Below are 25,605 nucleotides of genomic sequence, written 5' to 3' on the forward strand. Positions count from 1 at the left end.
CAGCACGCGCTGTACAATCTTAGTCGCAACTGCAACGGGATTCTCGATCTCTTGCTCCATAGTTCCCAGTATGATCTGAAAGCGACATTGCCTAAATTGCAGCGAGATTTGACATCGGCAGTGCTGCACAATGATGATCCCAAAAGTTTGCGTGTAGCCCACGCCATTTTTCGTTTCCTCGAATCGGTAGGCTATCAGCATCAGTTTCATTTGTGTCTGTAAGAAATAGGCTATGTGGTGAATTCAGTTTTTTGTGGGTGAATTCAGTTCAGTTTTTTAGCCTAATAGATAGCCTAGCCAGTACTCAATCAAATGTGTCCTGCTCAGTTGTCACCGTAAATATTTTCCAACTCAATCCATGAAAAATTAATTATCCAAGTAGAAAACTGACGTAGGCTATCTACGCAAGTAGGCTACGTGTTGTTTAGTAAACTAAACAATGACATGATGGTCCGCCAATGGCCGAAGAAAAACAGCAGTTGATGAGGTAAGAAACATCAGCTGCTGGTTAAGCGTGCTGTGGCAAGTTGTAGGGAAAGGGTTGGTCAGTTGATACACTTTTCGCATTTGTTCACTTTGCACAAAAAGTAAATACGATAAAAGCTTGACTTTTTCAGGTCTATAGTGGGAAATATCATCTCATCTATTCATTAGTAATTTTTCAGATTCACATCTTTTGCAATTTACTCATAGCGCGCAATTTAAAAGGTGTAGGCTACTCAAGTGTATCAACTGACCTGCCACCGCAGGTCAGTTGATACACTATGGAAAGTCAAATGATACACTAGCCTACCTAAACTGCACACTATGCTGAAAATAACTTTTAAAATACAATGTAACAAGCGTTTTTATAACATGTCTGTAAAATTTTGACGCGAATTCTACTTTAAAGAATATCTTTCTCACTGGCGCCAAACAGTGGATTGGATTATTATATGCGTCGCTTAGTTAATACGGTTATGTGCCTACAACAGACGGAGAAACAAGCCAAGTAGATTGAATCTGAACACGGTCTTGAGTTCTGTTAGTTTATTATGGCAGAAAGGTTGCAAGATCACAGGTCAGAAGATCACAAGGTCACAAGTTTGCAGGTCGCAAGCTTAGCCACAAGTTTGCAGGTAGCAAGTTTAGCCACAAGATCACAAGTTGCAGATCGCAAGTTTAGCCACAAGTTTGCAGGTCGCAAGTTTGTTTAACAAATTTAGTACGCAGATATGGGCTACTTCAATCCTATACAGAGCTGGTGGGCAGTTTAGTCGACTCACCAAGACAGCAGAAGCAGGGCTTGAAGTGATAATCCGTACAAACAATAATCCAAATGATATCAAGTAGTAACAGTCATACAGCAATTGATTCTACTAGTGCATCTTATTCAAATAGAATCGAATACAAAAATTTACAATTAGTAAATGGTCAAGAAATACTTAACATAAAGTTTCTCAATTTATGCTTAAGAATTAGGATTTAAACATCTCGTTTTACCAAATGCAGCTAATAGCCTACAAAACTCAAAGAGAATTGCTCGTCTATGGTTTCACAAGTAAACAGACTTCGCTTTGCTAAGCTTTTATGCTGATTGCAGCAAAACACAGAGGAACTGTGTTATTTAAAGACAACGATAAGAAAAAATACCTTCAATAATATGCCTTGGTTGGAGCAAGCAAGCGGATAACAATCGTTCGCTAACGTTCATACAACATCTTTCAAGATGCGGCGAAAGCTTCGAAGAAATATTGTGCTACACCAAGTATTTACATTCACATACAGACAAACGACATTTAGACGTTGAATTACCGTTGGTCGTGCTATGCCAACGTTTAAATGGATGATGAAAAACAATGATTAATTTTCAGCCCACAAGATGACATAAAATTGTTTTTTAGAGCAGTAGAGTTAAAAATAGCGTTTTAAAACAACACACTACAGATACTCTGGTGCCGTTTCATGAGTCACAATCCCTTGCAAGCTTCAGTTTCTCGTCTAAAAACTGACAACAATTATTTAAACGTGTTTTTCAGAACGAATAAAGAATTGCTAAAAATGTAATTGTTTTCGTACAATTCGATAGATCACCAACTCCGTGGAAAGAGATATAAGGATTTAAGTAAACACAAGCTTTATGTCTGTAAAAGTAACGTAATAATTCTATCAGCACGAAGACGCGATTGACGTTTCAGTGGTTTTCTTAAAACAACAAAGAATCGCTTGTTCGGCTGATATACATAGACTGCTTCATAGAGTGGCTGCTACTTGACATGTTATTCAAGTCGATTATAAAACTAACACACTCCCGGCCCGAAGAAGGACATAGCCTATAGGCCTTCTTCTCATGAAAAGTAAATTTTATCAATCCATATCCATTAGTAAAATGCTGAACTTCGGACTGCTTGGCATTAGGCTACAGTATACAATATACAGTACATATTACAATAGGCACATACAGTTAGTTACAATAATAGTTACAATACATAAAAAAAAAGTCATGGAACTCCACAGTTCATCTATCGTCCCTTTGCATCTCATCAGCTCCATCTAGACGGCGTTCTCGTCCTCACCTTCAAACGAAACAATGACGCAAAGTTTGGTGATTGGACGTTTGAGTGTTCCTGTCGAAGTTTTGACCATGACCACTCTCACATTTCCGAATTTATCGGGAAATGTTTCTGAAATCCTACCGAGCGGCCATTTTTGTCGCGGTGTTAAAGTGTCACTGAGCAATACAATGTCTCCCGTTTTAATGTTGGCATTCCTGGAACGCCATTTTGGTCGAGAAATTATCGATCGGAGGTATTCCTGTACCCATCTTCTCCAGAAACAGTCGGCGAGATACTGCACAGCCCGATATCGGTCACTATGCAAGCAGTCCTTTTCGGTTGAATATAGCGAGGGCAAACTGGGGTTGGTATTTAATTTTAACAAGTGATTAGGTGTCAGGGGTAGATCTTCATCTGCGCCGAGTTAAACTTCAGTTAGTGGCCTGGAGTTTACAATGTCCTCAACTTCAAGCAAGAGAGTGTGAAGAGTGTCATCATCTAATGGGCGCTTTGGTAAAATATTTAGAAGTACTTGTCGGACGGTCCTTATCATTCTTTCCCATCCACCCCCCATATGGCTTGCTAGGGGTGGGTTAAATTCCCATTCGACTTCTTCCTGTCGAAGATAATCGTGAATTTGTTTTTTGTTCCAATTTTGAAGTTCTTTTTTCAGCGTTCTGTGGCAACCGACGAAGTTACTTCCGTTGTCGGAAAAGATCTTGGTAAGTGGTCCACGGCGAGCAATGAATCGTCGCAAAGCGTTCATGAATGAGTTGGTAGTTAAATCTGGCGCCAACTCTAGATGTATGGCTCTAGTAGTTAAGCAAGTAAACAGGCAGCCGTATCTTTTCACGTCACTTCTCCTTTGGCGGACGATTATTGGTCCAAAGTAGTCAACGCCAGTACTGTTGCGAAATGGAGGCTCTGAAATTTGAAGTCGTGCTTCTGGAAGTTCAGCCATAAATTGCACTCCTGGCTTTGCGGTTCTACGTCGACAGCGTAAACACCTGTTCAGTATTTTTCGAACAGCAACTTTTCCATTCAGAATCCAGTATTTATGAGCCAGCAGGTTGATTGTGTGAGATGCACCAAAGTGCTTCGCTTTTTCAGCGTGGAAATAGTCGATAATCAAGTCCGTTAGGTGTCGACCCGGAGCAAGAATGGCTGGATGTTTCGTTTCGTAAGGTAAGTTTGCTTTGTCAAGTCTACCTCCGACTCGAAGAGTATTACCGTCCAGGATTGGGTTCTTCTCCATCGGCGCGAGTTGAGTCTTTGTTTGTTTTGGTCGTTGTCCTTTTGGCAGTGACAAGAACCATGCCGGAAAGGCTTGGCGTTGTTCGTAACGTACCAACTCGTTTTCAGCGAACTGGAGTTCAGACACTTGGATCGGATTTTGGGTGAGGTTTGAAGTGATTTCGTCGCCACGTATCCGAGCAAGCAGGTAAGCCTTGACTCGTAGTAACCATGCTGTAGAAAGCTTTAAGTGGTGCAGTAACGAAAAGTAGGAAATAAGCACATCAGTTCCTGTTGAAGATTCGTTATTTGTACCAATAGTGAACGAAATTACCTTCTGGCTCCGTTCAGGTTGAAACTTGGAGGAGATATCGTCGTGTTGTTGTGGCTTAACGGGTTGTTGAGGCCATTCGGTTAGCGGCTTCCTTAAGAAGTCTGGCCCATTTAGCCAATGACCAAATTGCAGTAGGGCTTCAGCCGTCATAACTCGAGATGCCTGATCTGCTGGGTTGAGGGCCGTTGGTACGTGATGCCAGTCGTACACTTTGGTATGACCTAGAATTTTCTGCAAGCGATTGCGAGTGAAGGTTGGAAAACGTTTCGTATCAGCGTACAAGCTTTGCAGGACAATCATGGAATCTGTCCAAAAAATGCATGGACAGTCACTTAGCTCGAGCTCTTGTTTAACGGTCCAAGCCAGGTTGACGGTGTCCAAAGCAGCTTCTAATTCTAGGCGAGGGATCGTGTGTCTTCCAGCGCCGGGTAGAAGGGGTTTTCCTGTAACAAGACTGCAAAGAACGGTTGAAGCAGGTAATATTGAACGTAGATTACACACGGAATCCCTAGCTAATGTTGAAGCGTCGGAGAAGAAGAGGAGTTGAACTTCCGGGGTCGCAGTGGTGGATTTCAGCTTGTAGCAGCGAGGTATACGAATCTCTTTTAGACGTTCTAAAGTGTTTTCCCATGATCTCCACCTTTTTAGAGTATTTGGTTCAGCAGGGTCGTCCCACCCTACCTTTGCTAGACAAAGTTCTCTGTATATGAGTCTAGCTTTAAGAACTACTGGGGCTACTAATCCCAATGGATCAAACAGTGCATTTGTAACTGATAGCACTTGCCTTTTAGTCAACGGTTTTGTAGACGGCTCTACGTTGAATCGAAATTCGTCGGTTTGTACGTCCCATTCCATGCCCAGGATGCGTTGCTTTGGCCCTTCTCCAGGCAGCTGGTTCTTTATCGATTTGGACTTTTCTTCATCAGGGATAGAATTCATTACCTTATCGCTGGTGGATAGCCATTTTGTTAGTTTGAACTCAGACATGGCAAGGATTGCTCGTAAGCCTTTTACGAGATTACATGCACTTTCATCGTTTTCAGCTGTTAACAGTGCATCGTCGACGTAGAATGACGTCAGTAAGGTTTGAGCGACGTGAGGATCAAACAACTTTCCATGCTCTCGAGCGGTTTCGCGCAAGCAGAATGTTGCTACAGAAGCAGAGCATTTTGCTCCAAACAAGTGTACCTTTGTTCTGTACACGGTGGGTTCACGCGTTGGATCGCCGCCCTTCCACCAATAAAAACGCAATGCATCGCGATCACATGGTGAAACTTTTACTTGGTGAAACATTGCTTCAATGTCAAAGACTATTGCAATTCGGCCCTTGCGAAATCGCATTAATACACCGACCAAAGAATTGTTTAGGTCGGGACCAGACATGAGGTACCGTAATCATTTAAACATCGATTGTGAGAGGTAGCAGCGCAGTCAAACACGACACGTACCTTGTCTGGCTTTTTTGGGTTGATAACTGGGTGATGCGGTGTATACCATTTCCGATTAGTGTTGTTGATGTCGTCTTCTGGAACTTCTTCGGTGTAGCCCTTCTCCAGATTTGACTCCATTTGAGCGACGTATTTTTCTAAAAGAGAATTGTCTGCAAGCAGACGTTTCTTTAAGCTTTTCAGGCGCTTTTGCGCCATCTTGCGGCTGTCAGGAAGCTTAGCACATTCATTGCGCCATAAAATTGGCAGCTGATAGTGACCATCAGAGCGGGTTAACCGTCTGCACATCATGTCGTAGGCAATTGGGTCCTCACGAGAAAATTTAAAACCAAATTCTTGTAGTTCTCTATGAGATTGCAAGAATTTCATCAGGCTTTCCATGTCGAATAAGTCTGTGTCAACTGAAGGTGAAATTGTTTCTCTTTCGTCGGTTATGATTAAGTCCTGGATGTCTTCGGTGTCTACGGGCCACTTAGTGCCTCTAACAAGAAGGCTTGTGTTGTGCTATTTTCCTTTGGACAAGGGGCATCTTTGAAGTGTGAGCCACGGAGAAGCCAACCTAGTGGAGTGCGGATGGCATCTGGACTTTCGTTCGGACGTGGCGAAAATCTGCTTTCCAAACATCGATGGGTAACTGCATAGTTATTGCCAATCAATAACATTACTGAGCGATTTTCGACTGCAGGCAAATCATTACCTTGCAGATATTGATATGCTTGCAGCGTTTTCGGCTTTGGGCTCAGTTGCGGATCAACAGGGATTTTGTTGACTACGACGACTTCTTGTAGCTCGAAGTCTTGTTCTTCATCTAGAGATGATACTATAAAGGAGACGACGGGGGCTTCCAAACGTTGAGGACTTTCAGACGATAGCGTCTGGAGAGCAAAACTACGCTCACACTCTGGTTTGGTATCCAGAAGTTTTATTAATTTTTCTTCGCAGAGCGTACGGTCAGAACCAGAGTCTAGCAGCGCATAGGTTTCGACGGTTTTTTCACCACAAGTTACCTTGACGGGAACGATGTCCAGGTATGAGTTTTGGTTAGTTAGTTCTTCCGGTTCTGAGCGCACGGCGAAGTTAGACGCTTTTACAAATGTGTTGTCATGGCGACTGCGAGGAGTACGGTGCCATTGGTCGCTCATAACTTTAGAATCCCAATGGTGGTCATTGCGACGGAAGGTATCGTCTTTTGTCCGTATTGCAGGTCCTGACGTACCTTGTTCTGAAAGAATAGGTGAATGTAGGAGAGTGTTGTGTTGTCTGCTCCCTCAACCGTCTATCTGGCACGAAAACCTTGAAGTAGTACACGCTGGACTTAAATGGTTTGGGCTTAGGCATTTTTTACATAAGCCTTTATCTTCGACAAGGCGTACATGACAAGGCGTAAATGAAAAGCAGTCTTTCAATGCATTGCTCAAGCGTAGGCTACATCCCGATAGTCGAACCAGCACTGCTTGCTCTTGCAGTTTCTTCGTCGCACAAAGTCGAGCGCAAGTTTGTGGATGTGCATTTTTATTATTTTTTATGCTTAGAAATTTAGATGCAGATGATAATTAGGCTTATAGCTGAAATAAAAAGGGTCGTAACGCTAATTTAATCCATTTAAAAAATGAATTTGACTAACATTTGCAAAGGCAAGTGCAAGAAATGAGTGACTGCGTTGTCTCATTATTTTTTTCTGTGGAAACATGACATTTATTGCCAATTGCAATTATTCAGCGTTTCACTAGGCTTTTTTCTTTAGGTTTGTTACTTTGTTTTTACGTGTCATATGAGCGAAAGGGATGAAGAGCAAGTAGGTTCATCGTATTCATTCTTACTTGTAGAATTTTCACTGGGTCTTTTGTTTCTTACTGTAATACCAAAACTTAGCCTTCTCGTATAATCTTGTTTTGTCACTAACCTTGCCTTTTCAACATTAGGCTACTCAGAGATCAAAGCCAGACATTGTGATGTACTTTAAGACTTGAACTAAATTATGCTGATTAGTGTAGTAGTAGATACTCCTATCCATTCTTAGCGAAGAATTCACCTTTGTTATGCTAATTCAATCAATGTCATCAATCGTTAAAGCGACGTAAAAATCCAAAGCTTTTCTGCTTACATGAAAGCTAAAGGATACAGTATTAACATTTCTAGATGCGCTTGAAATTATATTCTCGCAACAATTGTTTGTGCTATGCAATGATGTCAGCGTTAGAAATGTTTAAGCCAAGGATTCAACCTATTTCGTCCCCAGAACACTTCATACCTCGATTACAGTGGGACGAAATCGGGCTACGAATTGTTCAGGGGACGACATAGGTTGCATCCGCCAAAGTCGCTGATCAGAGTTTCCACAAACATTTTAAAATTTTCTCCTTGAATTAATCATTGAATTTTTATGGGCCACCACAAAAGAAGTGCTGACTTTTTCTTCGCAACTTTGTCTAGAAATATTAGTTGGAAGTGAATAGATCATTCCTGTGTGGCAGCTCATGATAACCCTACCCCGAAAGTGAGGTTTGGTTTATCAACTATTATTTCAAGAAACTTAGCCTGATCAACTGTTTCAGCAACTCCAATCAGCCACTTTGACATTTCTGTATTTTTTCCCTTGACCTTTTCAAGGGAAAAATCTTGAAATGTTTTTTGAAACTGATGTGAAACCTCGTATGTAACGTTTTAATATTAAAAGTTATTAGAAAATGAAAGTGTGGATAGAATAAGTCCACACATCAGGCCATTAGCTGCCAAAAATAACTTTGTCCGAATGGAGTTAAATGAATCATTTTTAACCTTTTGGTTCCAGATGTTTAATTTTTTGATGAACAAATCTGTTTTAGATTTCAATGTACGCTAGAAACAATTGAGTTGTTTCCTTGGAGGGACAAATAAATTCGTTCAGTTTTTCAAGAAAATCTGACAAAGAACATAATTTCAAAAGCCAGCAATGTCATTGCAAAAATGGTGGACCAAGTTTGACTTTTGTTCTGCTACAAAAATCACGACTTTGTTTTTCAACATTAAAATTCTTTTTGAAGCTTTGAATTTTGAAAGCTACCTAAATTCATAATGCAGTAAAGTAGTTTTAAACTCCGATTCCATTTCACTACATTAACTTGCAAAAATACGGGTATTGAGTGAGCGACTCAATTGAGGGCATATATTCATCTCCTGACAACTTTTCACTGCTGTCAATATCTCTGATTAAACTCAGCTTGAAGAATTTGGAACACATTTCTGTTTCTGTCAGCATTTTAAAATTCTAAAAAGTAAAGTAATTTTATAAAAGATAATTTTGGAAATGTACAACGTAGGTTATGCAACAGGGTCTGCTACTATTCGGTGAGTCTGATTCGGTGAGTTCCTAACTTCTAACCCCTAAACCCTAACCCTAAAACGGCAATGATATAATTAGACTACGGTACCTAATAATTTAAAAAAAAAATTGAAAAAATCACTGAATAGGGATCGGACTCACCGAAACGGGCCATTCCGATGCAACAAGTAGATCAAATTGCAAAGTTCATTCTGATTAACAAACTGGGCTTTGGAGGCCCATAATCACAATTTCAGGTGTGCTCTGGTTTTTGGCATACTAAATCTTTCTTAGGCTTATTACACCTCTAAGTATTGCAAAGAAAGCCATTTGAGGCATTTCTGGAGCAACAGCTCTTAAAGTTAAGAAATAAAAAATGTACTGTATTTCAATTTATTGCCCAACCGGCCTCCCAGGCCCTATAATTACTATTTAAAGATTGAATGCATTTAAAATAATGTTTGTGTGTTAACTTAGGTAATAAGCCTGATTGCTGTTTGCACTAAGGTTGTGGTTCATAATTTATCTGAAAATGGCAGAAGAAAAAAAAGTTTTCAGATTTGAAGAAGTGAAAAAGCATGGTGATGTGAAATCTGCTTGGATAGTTGTACACAACAAAGTTTATGATGTAACAAAATTTTTGGAAGAGGTATGTTAAATTAGTGAAATTTTGATTAAGGTTTTTAACACCTTGCATGACCCCATAACATCTCATTGGATGTTCACATTAGAAGTTTAATGAAGTGCTGGCAGTGGCAGGTGGTATTTTTTTTTTTTTTAAGAAAATTGTTAGAAGATTATGTGCATTGTGCAATGCGCAGTGTACATTTGATTGCTGCAATTTTTTTTTATGTAATTAACTTTGTCAATAAGTGTAAACTAGATAACTAGAAATTTGATTGCTGCATAAAGTTTTTTTTTTATGTAATTAACTAGAGCTCAACCGATATATCGGTCAGTCGATATTTATCGGTTGATATCGGGAGTAGCCGATATATTGTATCAGCTATTTTTCGCCGATAAACATCGGCCAGCAAAAGCACACTCAAAACCAGTCGTACATGCCTTTAGAAGAAACACAAGTTGCTCAAATGTGCATTTAAACTCTTTCGTTTTAATTACGTGCAAGGGCAAGCGGCTGCACACAATCCATTTTGGGAGCAAGTCTTTTAGGCGCTGACAGTTAGGCGCTGACAGTTAGGCGCTGGTCTAATAGGCGCGCACACTGTGGCGTCTGGATATTTAGGTGCGGAGCACTGTGGCGCCCGGTCATTTAGGTGCTATTCCTAGTAAAGTATGTAGATTGTATCAGCATGGCAGCTTGCCAGAAAATTATATCATGGCTTCCGTGAGTGAAGCTGCTTAAACCGGCAATGCTTTTCACACAAAATGTTTCTCGATCAAAAAGACTGTAGGCTAAATTACGTAAACTTTTTGCTTAAAATTTTCCAAATTTTCTCCATAATCATTCTGCTGTACCTCCTAAAGCATTGCGCGCAGAAACGAAGTAAAATTTTTCTCATGTGCAGAATTGTTTTGGCATTCGATTAAACTACATATATTTTCAAATTATTTTATCATGCTTGGGTAGTAAAGATTATAATGAAGTACACTTTTCTGCCAATTTTTAATTTTTTTAGAAATTAGAAAAAACACCGTATGGAAAGTTGCTAGTCGTACATTGAATGTTTTAAATTTTATTGCAAAGCTTTGCATCTTCGGATAGCTGAAGATGTATGCTTTCATTTGATGTCAAGATTGTGCGTCTACGTCGATCACATGAGATGTTTTTACGGCGTAAATACAACAGATTTGTGTGAAAAATGTCTGGTTATTTAGATTAAACGGCTTGACCTCGGTGGTTGCGAAAGAGTTAAGTCAAATAATAACTACACTAAACATCAGTAAAAAAATCATACCTTAGTCTATATTGAAGCGGGTGGTTAAAATTTTAGTGTGCAGTGCCTGACTTTGCAAGTAGCCTAGGCTACAGCAAAGAAGCCACAGCAAGCTCTTTTGTTTGAGAAGGTAGGCTACACGAGGTGGAAGGATGAAGATTTTTATTAAACAATTAATAAATACGAAAAATGCGCAATCAAACACTGCAACGTATACATGAAGCCATCAGCAGCAATTTTTTCACGATTACGTGAAGTTGAAATAGTCGAAGCTGCCATATCAATCTTTGCTTTATGATGTGGCAAACTTCCCAAACTTTTCGGTGCAAATGAAGTGCTCAGATCCAACATCGGCTTGTATGCAGGGCAATTAGACCACCTGATCTCCACAGGACACGTACTTCTGGAGTAGAAGTTGCCGGTTTAAAGGCGCAGCTTTGTGCAATCTGTTACCTTTAATAATTACTTCTACTTGAGACGGATAGATCGTGTGGAGTTGAGGTGCGTGAAAACGCTCTACTACTCTTGATATTAGCACATTTCTACAGGACATTTGCAATGCATCCTGAACACAAGTTGCAGCCAGATGGAACTTTACTTAATCTGTTATCTTTCGCAATTAGGCTACTTTTGTTCGGGATGGATTGGCCATGTGACGAGAACGCGTAAGACGCTCTACTACTGTTCACATGAATACATTTCTACAGGGCATATAGGCTACACCTTGGCTACAAGTTGCAAGCATAATGGTGAGACTTCGCTCGTTATTAAACCTAGTCGGAGTTTTGACGGAAAACTAAATTACTCTTCACTTAAGCCTACCGCCCAGTTGAATACAGGCTACGGTACATTTTTTACTGATGTTTAGTGTAGTTATTATTTGACCTAACTAAAAGTGAACTCATACATGTTCGGAAACTTGAATAATTTATTGATAAAGCTTTCGCCGGCGCAAACCTGGACTAACAAGAAATAAATGCTGAACACGCGCATTAAAAAAACAACATATTTTTCTGAGAAAAGGGGCGTTCTTCCCAATGTCCTCTGCCCTGGCGCCTGCTGGTTTTGTTGGCTCTTTCTTTGTTTCCACAAAGATAAGAGTTAAACTGACTGGTAAAGCGGTGGTCGAATAAATTTGTGGCAGAATACGGTGCGATACTGATGAGCCCAGCCTCATGGGCGAAACACGTGTCTATCGCTGTCAATTCTTGCTACAAATCGGCTGCCGAGAAACATATTTTTCTGTTCAATATAACATTTTGTGTGAAAATCATTGCCGGTTTAAGCAGCTTCACTCACTGAAGCCATGACATATTTTTCTCTTCAATATAACAATTTATGTGAAAATTATTCCCGGTTTAAGCAGCTTCACCCATATATTTTTTCTGTTGAATATAACATTTTGTGTGAAAAAGCATTGGCGGTTTAAGCAACTTCACTCACTGAAGCCATGACCAACAACGCACACGCATTAACAAAACAATATATTTTCCTGTTCAATATAATATTTTGCGTGAAAAGCATTGCCCTACGCCCCTACCTGCTAAGCTGATACAATCTACAGACTTTACTAGGAATAGCACCTAAATGAACGGGCGCCACAGTGCTCTGCACCTAAATATCCAGACGCCACAGTGTGCGCGCCTATTAGACCAGCGCCTAACTGTCAGCGCCTAAAAGACGTGGACCCTCCATTTTTGCGCGCAGCACGTGGGTATGCTTTTGAATGTCTTGTTTTGTGCACGTGGAAGGGCGCTCTTCTAGCTGCCTATTTAATTGGTGCTGCCTGGCTGTGCTTCTGTTTATCGGGCTAGTGGCGGTGACACCGGTCTTTGTGCGAATCCTAGCAGAAACTCCTGTCGTGTTGGATCGATTTACGATGACAAAAGATGTTCTCTTTTTGCATGAATGCTTAGAAACTATGTTTTTTGAACTACAGTTTGAAACTGTTGAACTTTGAGTCTTGAATTGAACATAAAACAGTAGGCTATTGGTTGTTGGTTGTTTCTTTTTTGTGATTAGTGTTAAGAATGATTTTTCCATTACAGCAACCAATGCATCAACTTTCTTGGACTGGTTTGTTGCTTAATAACTTTGTTGGTAACACATTTTTCGTAGTTGACATATATCGTTTGAAATATATCGGCATCGGCCTGAAAAAGTGATATCGGTCGAGCTTTATAATTAACTTTGTCAATAAGTATAAACTAGATAACTAGAAATTGCAGTGAGATTGTATGTTGAGCTCCCGATTTCAAAATAATGTAAACCCCAGTATATTTTGATAAAAGTTATTGCAGATGCCTTTGTTTACATAAAATTGAACAATCAAGCACAGCATAGATTGTTATTTTTTAATGCTACCTTGCATGACTGGAAATTGAGTAAACATAGTTTATACATACGGTATACCATGCAATTTGACACAAAAGTAGTAAAAAAGAGTAGAAGCCTATTAATTTATACATTCAGTTAACTGTTGTCAAGAGTGTATGTGAATAACTGAATAAGTTATGTGACATGGATGTAAAAAAAGTGGTAAACCCTCATGACACTGAAGAGGTTGCAATATATATAATTGTTTATTTCAGGTATTGTAACTTGAAGTTATAAACATGTAACTGCAGTAATAAACAAGATTAAAATATACTGAGAGTTTATCAAGAGATTGTTTTTTACTCATCATGATTAAAAAAATAATAATACAGTCTATTTTATTTTTTGGTTGTTTTAATAAATTTGTAACAATGCAATCTTTGATTGAAAAAGTTCTCATACCTAGTTTCTTGAAAGAAAAGCTTTCTGCAAATAGATTAAAAACTTCAGAGTTGTCATGTTAGACTTGTTGCTAAAATGAAAGTTAGCAGCAAATAGTTTGTTCTTGAATAATCCCTAGCCAGCAAATATGTCATTTTTTACATTGATTCAACATCAACAGGCATTAAATCAATGTAAAAAGGCACTAATTTGCTGGCTTGGTCAAAGCAAACACCAAATGAATTTTGAGACAGAGTGGTCTAACTTCCAAGCCATAAGACTTTGTGAACTGTTTTAATTTTGAACACTTGGTGAATTGTTCTTTATTCTAAACATTAAAACACCTCTACATAGTTGAGTTTTAGGCTACTTTGTTTCGTTTTCTATGATGTCAATAAATAATAATTGTATTGTAATAACTAAATTGTTTATTCAATATTGTATTAAGTATTAATGTACTATATTTGCAGCATCCAGGTGGTGAAGAAGTGCTGTTAGAACAAGCAGGTGTGTTTTGTGCATTTGCATCAATGTATTTCTGTGATGCAGTAAAGATACTATACGATGTGTATAGGTAGTTGTAATAAATTTCGTAAGTTTATTTTCTTAATATTGTAGCCTACTTTTATAACTAGGTTAATTGCCGACAGTATGGAGAAAGGCACAACATTGTATTAATTTTTCGCAAAGTGTTGAACATTTATATACGATACTGCACATCATCATTACTAATGTCACACGGAATGGCCCGTTTCGGCGAGTCCAATTCGGCGAGTCCAATTCGGCGAGTCCGATTCGGCGAGTGCTCTATTCGACGAGAATCCTTTTCGGCGAGTTCCCTATTAGGCGATTTTTTGAATTTTTTTTTAAATTATCGAGTACCGTAGCCTAATTATCGTTGACGTTTTAGAGTTAGGGGTTGGGGTAAGGTGTTAGGGTTAGAGGTTAGGGTTGGGGTTAGAGGATAGGGTTAGAGGTTGGGGTAAGGTGTTAGGGTTTGGGTTAGAGGTTAGGGGGTGGGGGTTAAGGTCTTATTTCGTTTAGCATCGTTAAAACGATGTAAAAGCGGCAATGATAATTAGGCTACGGTACCCAATAATTTAAAAAAAAGAATTCGAAAAATCGGCGAATAGGGATCTCGCCGCAAAGGGCTCTCGCCGAATCGGGCACTTGCCGAATCGGACTAGCCGAATTGGACTTGCCGAATAGTAGCAGACCCAATGTCACAAACCTTTGCTTATCAGTTTTGTTTTCAAATACACTATGCTGACTTCATCAGAAAAAATATCAGAAAACAGATATTAACTCGGTTTCGGTCTGCTACTATTCTGAGAAATCCCAACTTGGAGACAACCTTTCTTAAAGAAAGCCTTTTTTGGAGATTTTTAAAATATTACAGTGGCATCTGTTTATCCAAAGAAATTAGCTTAAAATCTCAGCGAAAAGGTCTCAACTAAAGTCTCAGCAAACAAATAAAACTGTTATCAAACGGCGTTTCGTGATTAACATAGATGTTAATCAAATGAAGTCTCAGCAAAAATGTCTCAACTAAAGTTGCTAGATATCGCTAGAGCCTGTAGTCCTGTACCCGCAAGATATCAGCTTAGAATTTACATTTGACATCTATCTCACTGAAACAATAACTTTCTTGTTTGCATGTATGGGAAAGTAAACAAAACAACCGCTTACCCAAATGATCCTACAAATTCTAAATAAATAAAGGCCATCGCTGGATTTAAGAAATCACCGAATCAGTTTTCTCCGAAAAAGACTGTCTCCGAATTGGAATTTCTTCGAATCGGCCTCTCCGAAATGGGCCATTCCGATATTAACTGCAGCATGAAGTACAATAGCCTACTACAGGCCTCGAAATTCACGGCGGACACCGCGGACATGTCCGCCGTCACAGTCCGCCGTCACAGCATGTGATGTCCGCGGGAAGTACCATCTAGATCGGTCATATTTGTCCGCCGAGAAATAACACAGGAACTAGCGATACAAATCGTCATTGCATAGCACGAACAATTGTTGCAATAATATAATTTCCGCGCATTCTAGCGCGCATTTAGAAAACGTGAATTACTGTATCCCTTAGATTCCATTCAAGCAGAAAAACTTTCGATTTTTACGTTGCTTTAACGATTGATGACATTAAATCAGCGTAACAAAGGTGAATTCTTCGCTAAGAATCGATAGGAGCACGCGCAATTTAGTTCAAGTCTTACGTCACAATGTCTGGCTTTGATCTTCCAGTAATATTGATAAGGCAAGGTTGGTTACAAAATTAGATTATACGAGTAGTCGAGTAGGCTATTACAGCAAGATGCAGCAAATTTTGTTAAGTTTTGGTATTACAGTAAGAAAGAAAAGGCCCATGGAAAATTTACTTTCGCTTACATAACACGCAAAAATATATATACCTAAAGAAAAAAGCCCAGTGAAGCTTTGCAAAGCAGAAAATAGTAGCGGTAGTGTAGAAGTTTCCCTACTCGTGCCCAGAGCATTGTGACGCAAAAATCCACACGGCCTCGTTCGGTGGAAGTTAATCAGTTATGCGACGTGTTGAGCAGCTACACGGCGCTTTGACTCTTCGAGCGCACGTCGTTGGTCTGATGAAAGCCTTCGCTGAAATTTTAAAAAGCCTTCCAAACCGTAGCCATAGCTCTTAAATGGCGAAGAATTATCAAGATAAAGTGATTAAGCATGACGATCGACGCTAAAACTGGTGTGTCCGCCGTGAAACTTAATTTGTCCGCCGAGATAGCTGCTCAGACCGGACACGTTTGTCCGCCGTCAACAAAAACGAATTTCGAGGCCTGCTACTACATTTTCATTTTGTTTTTTTGTTGAGACATGTCTAATTGTATCTTTAATTGTTAGTCATGTAGTACTGTATATGTTTCATTTTAACATCCAACTCTTTATATATAGGACAAAATGCAACCGAGTCATTTGAAGATGTCGGACATTCCACTGACGCACGAGAAATGCAAAAAGATTATTACATTGGAGAGCTTCACCCAGTATGGCGTGTGGTTAAGCTATGCGATGTTGAAATCAGGAAATCTGCTTATACACTACAGCCATGCAAATTTTGATTTGAATTATCAAAAATTGTTGAGTGGTATTATTAGTGCAATGATTTTTACAGACGGTGGTTTATTCTTAACCCCTTTCGAACCGATGGTATATTATTTCCCATAGCACATTAAATTATACCTATGGTCTACAAAAAATTGATTTTTTTATGCAGATCTTTTATAGCCTACAAATAAGAATTTTAGCTGATTTTGGGCAGCTTATTTCAAATTTGGTCAGTCACGATTTTCTCTATCACGTCAAGTTTTCGAGATACTATCAAGCACTAACTTTTGCTATTCCGCACACAACGAAAATTCTAGAGCCAAAAACAATGATAAAAAGTCAACTAGATTCTCAGCAAATTGACATGCTTTCAGTATATCTTAACAATGTCGGTAAATCGCTCATTGCTTGAAATTTTACAAGAATTTGTCCACCACTACCTTGAATTCAACCCATACTGCTAACGCAAGAGTTTAATGATATCGTTAATAATAAAATCATTTAAATAGGAGGGAGTCTCATCCTGATCTGAAATACAATGCCTTTTCACACTGATATCTTGTAATTTTTTATTTTTTCAGGATGACCACTTCAAGGAACCATCTCGATCAGGATTTGTTACCCTTGGCAATGGAAGTACATCATCCAGGTAAGCATTGACATCATTATGCCATGAGTAGTCAAAACAAGAGTAAGCATATACTTTTAAATAATTTTAAATTATGCCTGTAACTTGCAACTCTCAATCACAAACTTGTTGTATGATGTCTAATAGCCATTACATGCACGATTGCACGTAGCCAAGAGATCTCATTTCAAGATTCAAGGAAATGAAAATTTAATTGACAAAATATATTTCTATGTTCTTTTGAAGCAAACTTTTATTTAGTGGTTCAAAACATGCTGTGTATGGTAGGAAACGATTAGATGAATAACATTATTTTCGTTCAAGCTTCGATTGTCATGGCTGGGCTTTGTTAAAGTAGTTATTTTGTTTTGGGCTTGGAGTCATGAAACCATGCAGATCAGTTGTGCCTGTTTTTGGTTTTTAAAAGTATAATTAAAGTACATATGCGATTTAGTTCTTTTTATTTCATAAATGCTTTTTACTAGCTAGTTAGAGAATCTGGTCTATTAAGTGTTAACGGTACGTGTTGCAATTTGTGTGATGGTGCTGAATATGATGGTTCATATCAGTAATAGGCCTGAAAACATGACATTAGTTTCTGGATGAAACTAATGTATATACAATGCTCTAAGTACAAGATAGTTTCTGCTTTCAGTCCTATTACGCTAGAAGCGTATTTCGATCCATAGTAATCAAGCGTGATAAAAGCATTGATTTTGACTTGCTATTTTTCCAACAATAGGAAATGTTCAAAATCAAAGTGGTAAAAATTAACTTAATTATGTCTTTGAAATCTGCTGTTGGCTAAAGTTACTTGCAAAGACATGGTTTCTTGGACATTAGTTTCTTGATGCACATGACAACCGACTGGAATGAGAGAAAAAAGTACCATAGCATCTGTTAATATTCAGCATTGATGTGGGTCAGACTAAAGAAGATATTTGCTCCTTTTTTAAATGCTTCACTCATATTTTCTCGCTGACAATCTGTTCATTAGCGAAGTATGTTTTTTCTTTAAAGTTTTATGAATTTATATAGCGGAAGACTGTCTGTTCAGTAAGCAACAGCAGGGTGACGGTTTTTTAAGACCAGATGCTACTTGCTGTACTTACAACTCTGCAGTAGCACTAGATCTGCGGTAAATACCTTCAGGTCACTGTTCATAATTTGTATGTTTGTCAAACATATTAACAATATACAAAATTCAAATTGTCTTTTCTAGGAACATAGTAGCAGAATTAGATATTTAAAAATCTGAAAATATAGCTTCTTTGTCATTCCTGTCTGGTGTGTTATTTTGATTTGTTGAATTTCTGTCATGACTTAGCTCCCTTGCCGTAGATATATATTGTTCATTAGTTCAAAGTTCAACTTTGTAACTTCAGTACCGGTACTTCATGTTTTGCGACAAGAAAAGTTTAACGCGCCCGATATTTTCTTTCGAAGTTAATTTTTAATTGCTTGCATCCCGGGACGTTGATGTTTACTTCGCACACGCTGTATGCCCTTGTCACGTACATCACCTACATAGCTGCTTCACACAAAGCGTAAGACACCTGAAATTGTTTGGTTGTCTCCAATAGAAAACTATTGAAGTCCCTTCAACCTTAGTTTTACTTGGCATGTCACTGATATTTTGTAGTCAAATGCTTTTCACAGATTTTACTAGAAGCATTTTTTAAAGTGAACCACGTCAATGTAGCAACGTGATATTTACGGAATATCCAGATAGTTTCACTCCTTCATCTTGTTGTTCTCATCGCACGTTTTCTGTTTGTTAAAATGTTCACTTTTGGGTCATTTTCTTAAACAAAAATTTTCATTCATAAACTTAACTGCTCGTGGAGTGTTGTTAGTTAAAACCATTTGCAGTATATTTCCAAGAGCCGCGTGTTTGTTATGGAAATAATTTTTTTAAATTTGCCACCATACTAATATTAAAGTGTCACGTCTCAAAATTCAATCCTCAGTTTTTGTCTATACCTTTCCTTCACTGTTTTCACAGAAAAAATTGCTATCTTCTGTGAGGGTTGCCACAATGTTACCGTAATTTTCTTGAAAGATTATAAAGTGAGTAGCGATAATCACTCTCTTTAACAGAAAAAAATCACGTTTGATTTTGTTATAACTAAACAAAGTTGTATGTCCGAAATACATGGTAAAACATGGACACAAGTGGATCTACTAGCTACTACCCAGACATCAAAACCCGTCATTTTTACATTGAATCAACGCTGTTTTTTTTTTCACTGAGACTTTTCGGTCATTTGTCCGAAATGAATTAAAAAAATTCGGTCATTTTTTATTTATTTCGGTCATTTTTTCTAATGAAAATAATTCCTTTCAAGTAGCTGATACACACCAATATTTGTACTTCCTGACTAGATACAACATTAAGTTTCGCTGAGAAACGTTGTGGCATTTTACCTGAGAAAAGTTAGAACAGACAAACGTTTCTTCAACGTTCATCAGCGAAACTCAATCTTGCGACACCCGGCCGAATTGACCATATATTTTTTCGGACATTTTGACCGAATTGACTATACTTTTTTCGGACATAAAAAAAACCTAAATTCAACGTCTGCAGACTTAAGAATCAATGTAAAAATGACGGATTTTGCTGTCAAGGTAGTAGTGTTTCAATTGTCGAATCATAAATCACAACGAATGCATCTCTCACTGGGTTTCAGACTATTGTAAGCTACTGTGTTTGCTAAAGGCACGATTATCATTGATATGTCAACTTTTGTCAAGGTTTGATTTCACTGCTTTTGTGTGAGTGTTAGTTAGTACATACGAGAACCTCATCAACGGGCATATTTTTTTGTGAATGTACAAGGTTTTCATCACGAAACTGAACCGATCTGTCATCAGCCAGCAAAAGTCTCCTTCTTTTCATCGTTTTAACGTTACTAGGCAGTGTTTTTTTTAAGGTGTTTTGGGGAACCGAAACGGTCCCCCAAATTTCTCCAGCGGTTTCCCAAAATTTGGACTTGCGACTACAGTAGAAAAGTAATGGTTGTTTCTCGCTATGTCTTAAAAGCAAATATGGCTATTTTTTGGTATTTAAATGAAACACTTGCGGTCTCTTGAAACTACTTAGCGGTTACCCAAACCAAACCTTTAAAAAACCTGTTACTAGGCATATAAATGACTAATTTTGCTGGCTGATGACAGAGAGCGTTTTTAAAACCCGTACGGGCACTTTCGGAACCGAAACAGCCATCAAAGCCTGTTGATTTAAAATTTTACCCTCTGTATCAGATATAGTTTGGTATATTGATTGATGCTTTTGATTCTCGCTTCCTATATATTTTCATGACAACCAATATGCAGCCTATTCATGTTTCCAGCAATGTCCTTCCGGAATGTTAAGCGACCATATTGCGTTCCTTTTCATATTTCGTAGCGTTTGCTTAGAGCAACTCACTTGTCTATTCGAGGCATGGAAGTTCAATCTTTGAGCAGATCCAAAACTTTCATTTCACTTTAGTATAAAACTACTGTTCAGAAAGTTTCGAAACTTTTTCGGCGCTAGTACACTTAGATTCTCCTTTGACAAAGCTGGTTTATTAGTTTATGAGTTGTTTGCTTCACAGCATCAGTTGTGCCGTCAATAATAATCTGGACTTGATGTTGATTTTATCTTGGTTTACATCTTATTTTCTTGCATACACTGGTAGCTGATCCATGCTTTCAGTTAGCCCGCGAAGGATTTTGCACAACAGCATTAAACGACAGACAATATTTCGGGCCATTCTCTGCCGTTTACGAATATGGAGTATTCATTTGCTCGTGCGCACAATGGCAATACGCTGACGAGCAGGCTGGAAGGACAAGTTCATTTTCTTGCCTTCTAGATAGTTGTAATCGCTATCCCGTCTTTCTTACAAGCGTTCGTTTGAAAAAAAAGTTTATAATGTATTATATATATACTTTTTTTTTGGAGAGGGAATGTATTTCGAGCAATCACGTCCCGAACAGCAAATCAGTCGTTTTTTCACGTTGATTCGTCTGCAGACGTTAAATTAATGTAAAAAAACAACTGATTTGCTGTCTGAGGAGCCCAGTAAGCTGATTGTCCTTTGATGCTATTATTTTCACGCTCGATGCTTTAATCTAATTCTTACTTGATTTCAACGGTTAATTTTAATGTTTCAATTTACTTGTTCTCTATCCAGACACTGAAGAAGCCACTTTTACAGTGGCAAAAGCTTTATAGTTTAGTTGCCGGACTTGCTTAGTTGCAAAGCTTACTTGTCGGACTTGTCAAAAATGAAACGATACAACAATTGCTTTTTGTAACGCTGCAGAACACGGTTGATTTCATCGTCAGTGGTTCACCACAACTCACCTTTAACCTGCCTTGCGGCGTTTGTCTTTTTCAGTGGATGGTCTAACTGGATAATTCCTGGAGTCATTGCACTTGGAGTCGCATTACTTTATCGCTTTTATACCTCCACCTAATTGTGAGATGAGTTTACAAATCGTGACAGTTTGGCCGATGTGTTCAACTTCCTTCATTTTCAACCAGAAATTTTCTGCTACTTTATGTTGTTTCAGTTGTTGCAATATGACGCCAAATTAGCATGAAAACATGGTTGTGTTGTAAATTTATGAAATCACTGCATTTATGGACAAGCGATAATAACATTTTAAAATCGTTTTGAGAACCAGGAATACATGGATCATTAGAATACTCATTTTTATGAACATCACCAATTTCCATGTTGGTAAAGTCGAAACTACATTGGTGTATGTAAGTAACGCACGAACCTATGGTTCTCAAAGCTTGGAATTTTTCATGTCCAAAATGATTTTAGAGTGCTCATTTATTTTCATGAGAATACGCTTGACGTTTCTATAACGAATATCGTAATTCTCTATCGCAATTGGTTGCTAATAAATTTTTTCAATCGTGTGTCATTGGTAGTACCGTGCCCAGACACTTACTCAATAAACGCCCGGTTTTGTGAATGTACAAAAATGGCTATTTTTGAGAAAATTTCTCAGTAGATTTAGAGTACCGGTAGACTAATCTACGGTGTTGCAATGGCTTGGTTTGTCATATCCCTGTGCACTGTGCAGCCACGGTTTAACCAATACCAGTTTCACAATCTTCAAGATGGGGTCACGAGCAATATCTCCATAGCCGCTGCAATGCGTATTGCCTTTAAATGGGGGATTGTTTACATGATGGTAGGAAACTTAATGCTTGGACTCGGGAAAGCTTTTCGAGCGTAGGCTAATCTGGGCTTATATTGTAAAGGCTTTGAACCTAGGCAAGTTTGTAATATATTTTTGTTCTAACAAATCTAACGTGCGGAACCTTGCATTTGAAACAGCATTTTTCTCAAATATTAAGCTTTCGAAATGTACATCGGCTTTTCTTCGTTTACATAAGGTTTCTGAGCTCAAGCTATTTTTTGTAAGTAAACAATCAAATTAGTGTCTAGATTTTAGATTCACTAATGATAAAAATACCAATAGCCTAAACGTTCAAGCCCATAGAAAAAGTTCAGTTTATTTGTTTTACTAGGAAAAACACAAGTAGCCTAGGCTATATTCTACTACGCTATTGTTTAGCCTAAGGGAACGTTCAAATATTACGTAACGCTTTTTTTCCGAATTTTTGACCCCCCCCTCCCCCATGTAACGCTTTTTTCAATCCCCCCCCTCCATAGCAGTACGAGACCAAAGCATTGTGGGGGGGCAGAAAGTAAATTTGCCCAAATGTGCACGCTTTTATAGAAATTGCCCAAATATAATGTATGCGGTGTATGATAACTATCCCTGATGATAACAGTGAAAAAGTAACATAACAAGATCACCAGCAGTGGCGTAGCCAGTAATTTTAAAAGGGCGGGGGTTGAGGGCGTGTTTCGCTTATGACGACACCCAGCAGTGGGAGGGTCTGGGGGGCCTCCCCCAGAAAATTTTGAAAAATTACTTTGAATTTGGTGCATTCTGAGAGCATTTTCAACAAAAATGTGGTTATGAATATTCCTGTAAAATGATGCTGTCCGGTGGCATAGCAAAAGGATAAGATCATGTTTTCTTCGGTATTTTTCAGAAATAAAGCTACAATTCTCCATGTTTTCTTGTTGCTAATTCCTGGCTGAGATATTTGAATGCTTGGTAATGGCAAAACTCGCTCTTTGCAATGGTGCACGGTCGTTTGGTCGACAGGACGTTTGGTCGACAGGACGTTAGGTCGACAGAACGATTCATTTTTGGGTTAGGGTTAGAGTCAGGGTTAGATTAGGGTTATGGTTAGTTAACTAACCCTAACCCTAAAATAAATCGTTCTGTCGACCTAACGTCCTGTCGACCAAACGTCCTGTCGACCAAATGTCTGTCGACCAAACGTCCTGTCGACCAAATGACCGGGTACCCTTTGCAATACCCCCCCCCCCCCCCCTTGGCTACGCCACTGATCACCAGCTAGCTAGAACTTCTTACCAAAGTATTCAAGATAGAACAAATGAATTCATCTTTGAAGAGCATGGTAAGTAGGAGTAACAAATATTGTTTTACACACCACAAATAATAAACAAGGCCACTTAAATATTCAGTTGTGATGTCATAAAAGACTCAGAAAAATAAACATTGCAGGAAACCGGCTCAGGGTGACCATGAGGATTCAGAAAAAAGTACATAACAATAGAGAAATTATAATTAAATGTAATAAAACACAGACATACTACTTCTGTTCAAATAAACTTTGTTCAATCAATTAAAGTAGTTTTGATGATACGAATTTTAGTACAAAAATAAAAAGGTCTGGCAGCACTACTTCTAAAAATATAGTTAGGCTAGGTAATTTGATGACAAAAATAACTAAGTTTAATATATTCTAAGTTTGCATACAGACAGTGACGTAGGATTCAAAGAACCCAATTAGCCTAACAGTTCGTATTTAGATTGATTCAATGTCTGAATATTGAATAATATTCAATCATCGGATTTGCAGAAGGCGTCGTTGGATTTTCAAAAAATCGCCGAAAAAGGCTCTGGCCGAATAGGGAACTCGCCGAATAGTAGCAGAACCTTTTTATAAAAGTAACCAAACAAAGCTAAGCAACACCTTAACATTACAGTACTTTTAACAGGTATATATAACATGTTTTTGTTAAATGTTGTGGTGGTGTTGCTTAGCTATGTCCATTTATGGTTGAAAAAGTACTGTGACCTCCTCACCCGAATTGTTTTGTAAAAGTACCGGTAGGCTATTCACCAGATTTATATAAATTCATATTTTGTAGTTGCCCAAATCAAGATGATGCATTTATGGATATTATGAAAAAAATTAAAGACTTTGTACATTTTGATGCGAGGCAACTGCATCATGCCAATTTGGGCAGTTTTATAAATAGACTATGATCAGATAATTTCATATTTTTTGTTGCCTTAATCTAAACGATACAGTTATGTAAATGGGAAAAATTAATGAATTTGTTCATTTTGGGGAAACTGCCTCACGCTAATTTGGGCAGTTGCATAAACAGACAGACTAATCAGTTTCATCAAATAATTTCATGTTTTTAGCTGCCCAAATCAACACGATGCATTTGTGAAAATTAATAAAATTAGCTATATAGCAAATTTTGTGTTTTGATTTGGGCAGTTTCACAAAAGTATTAGAGACATATTTTGGTGGCTGCCCAAATTGGCATGATGCAGTTGGTTAAATGCATTTCATACTATAGTTTGATCACCATGCAATACAATACAGCAGTACGGGTGTGCCAAATGAAAATTTTGCTGCACATTTCTTGTGCAAATAAGAGGCTGTACTTAGTTTGATAGGTAAAAGATATTAATTTATAGTTTTTCTTAATTCATGCAATTTTGTAGCTTTTTATATAGCAATTTTTGCCCTAATAATTTTAAGATTTTGCCCGGATTCGCGACGTTTTGAAACAAAAGGGGGGGGCAGCTGCCCCCCTGCCTCGTACGGCTATGCCCCCCTCCCCCATGTAACGCTTTTTCACTACAAATTCGGCACAAAAAACTACCATTCCGTACTCGAAAGCGTTACGTAACGTTTTGCTTGAACCCCCCCCCCGATGTGACGCTAACGTAACGCTTTGCATAAACCCCCCCTTCCCCCTCGAAGGCGTTACGTAATACTTGAACGTTCCCTAATGCCGCAACGGCGTCGTAGCATTTTTTACAAACTTCGAATCTATACAACTTTGGTGGACAGGAAGAAGACACTGGAGATGGCGGATCAAGTTTGGCTAGGATGCTTTGACTAGCTTCTCACACCCCGGGCCTAAAGCCCCCTTTCAATGTATTAAGTTAGTTAAGCAAGTCAGATGCCTTCAAAGAATGGCAAGCAGTTTGTCCTTGAAATATTCCATCTTCAATGTAAAACACAAGGAC

General features: G+C 38.5%; 2 protein-coding genes across 2 annotated transcripts; one reads left to right on the forward strand and one right to left on the reverse strand.

Annotated features, from left to right (window-relative positions):
* Window positions 1-2,958: 2,958 nt before the first annotated feature.
* LOC145772372 (uncharacterized) lies at window positions 2,959-5,930 on the reverse strand. The gene is made up of 2 exons (XM_082584251.1): window positions 5,550-5,930; window positions 2,959-5,331 (listed from the first exon to the last, which is right to left on the reverse strand). Exons 1-2 carry the CDS (start codon window positions 5,928-5,930, stop codon window positions 2,959-2,961), a joined length of 2,754 nt encoding a protein of 917 aa, XP_082440377.1.
* A 3,401-nt stretch (window positions 5,931-9,331) lies between these two features.
* LOC145771991 (cytochrome b5-like) lies at window positions 9,332-22,138 on the forward strand. The gene is made up of 5 exons (XM_082583787.1): window positions 9,332-9,499; window positions 13,976-14,012; window positions 16,437-16,528; window positions 17,171-17,238; window positions 21,606-22,138. Exons 1-5 carry the CDS (start codon window positions 9,383-9,385, stop codon window positions 21,682-21,684), a joined length of 393 nt encoding a protein of 130 aa, XP_082439913.1. The 5' UTR covers window positions 9,332-9,382; the 3' UTR covers window positions 21,685-22,138.
* Window positions 22,139-25,605: the final 3,467 nt, after the last annotated feature.

Source organism: Aplidium turbinatum, chromosome 6, assembly GCF_918807975.1.
Source record: "Aplidium turbinatum chromosome 6, kaAplTurb1.1, whole genome shotgun sequence".
NCBI lineage: Eukaryota > Metazoa > Chordata > Ascidiacea > Aplousobranchia > Polyclinidae > Aplidium > Aplidium turbinatum.

Excerpts from the sequence above, each read along its gene's own strand:
- LOC145772372 (XM_082584251.1), bottom strand. The coding sequence starts at position 5,930 with ATGGAAAGCCTGATGAAATTCTTGCAATCTCATAGAGAACTACAAGAA. Across the intron at positions 5,332-5,549 it reads ACCCAAAAAAGCCAGACAAG|GGCGGCGATCCAACGCGTGA; the intron begins GTACGTGTCGTG and ends TATTGGTGGAAG.
- LOC145771991 (XM_082583787.1), top strand. The coding sequence starts at position 9,383 with ATGGCAGAAGAAAAAAAAGTTTTCAGATTTGAAGAAGTGAAAAAGCAT. Across the intron at positions 9,500-13,975 it reads TAACAAAATTTTTGGAAGAG|CATCCAGGTGGTGAAGAAGT; the intron begins GTATGTTAAATT and ends CTATATTTGCAG. Across the intron at positions 17,239-21,605 it reads AATGGAAGTACATCATCCAG|TGGATGGTCTAACTGGATAA; the intron begins GTAAGCATTGAC and ends TGTCTTTTTCAG.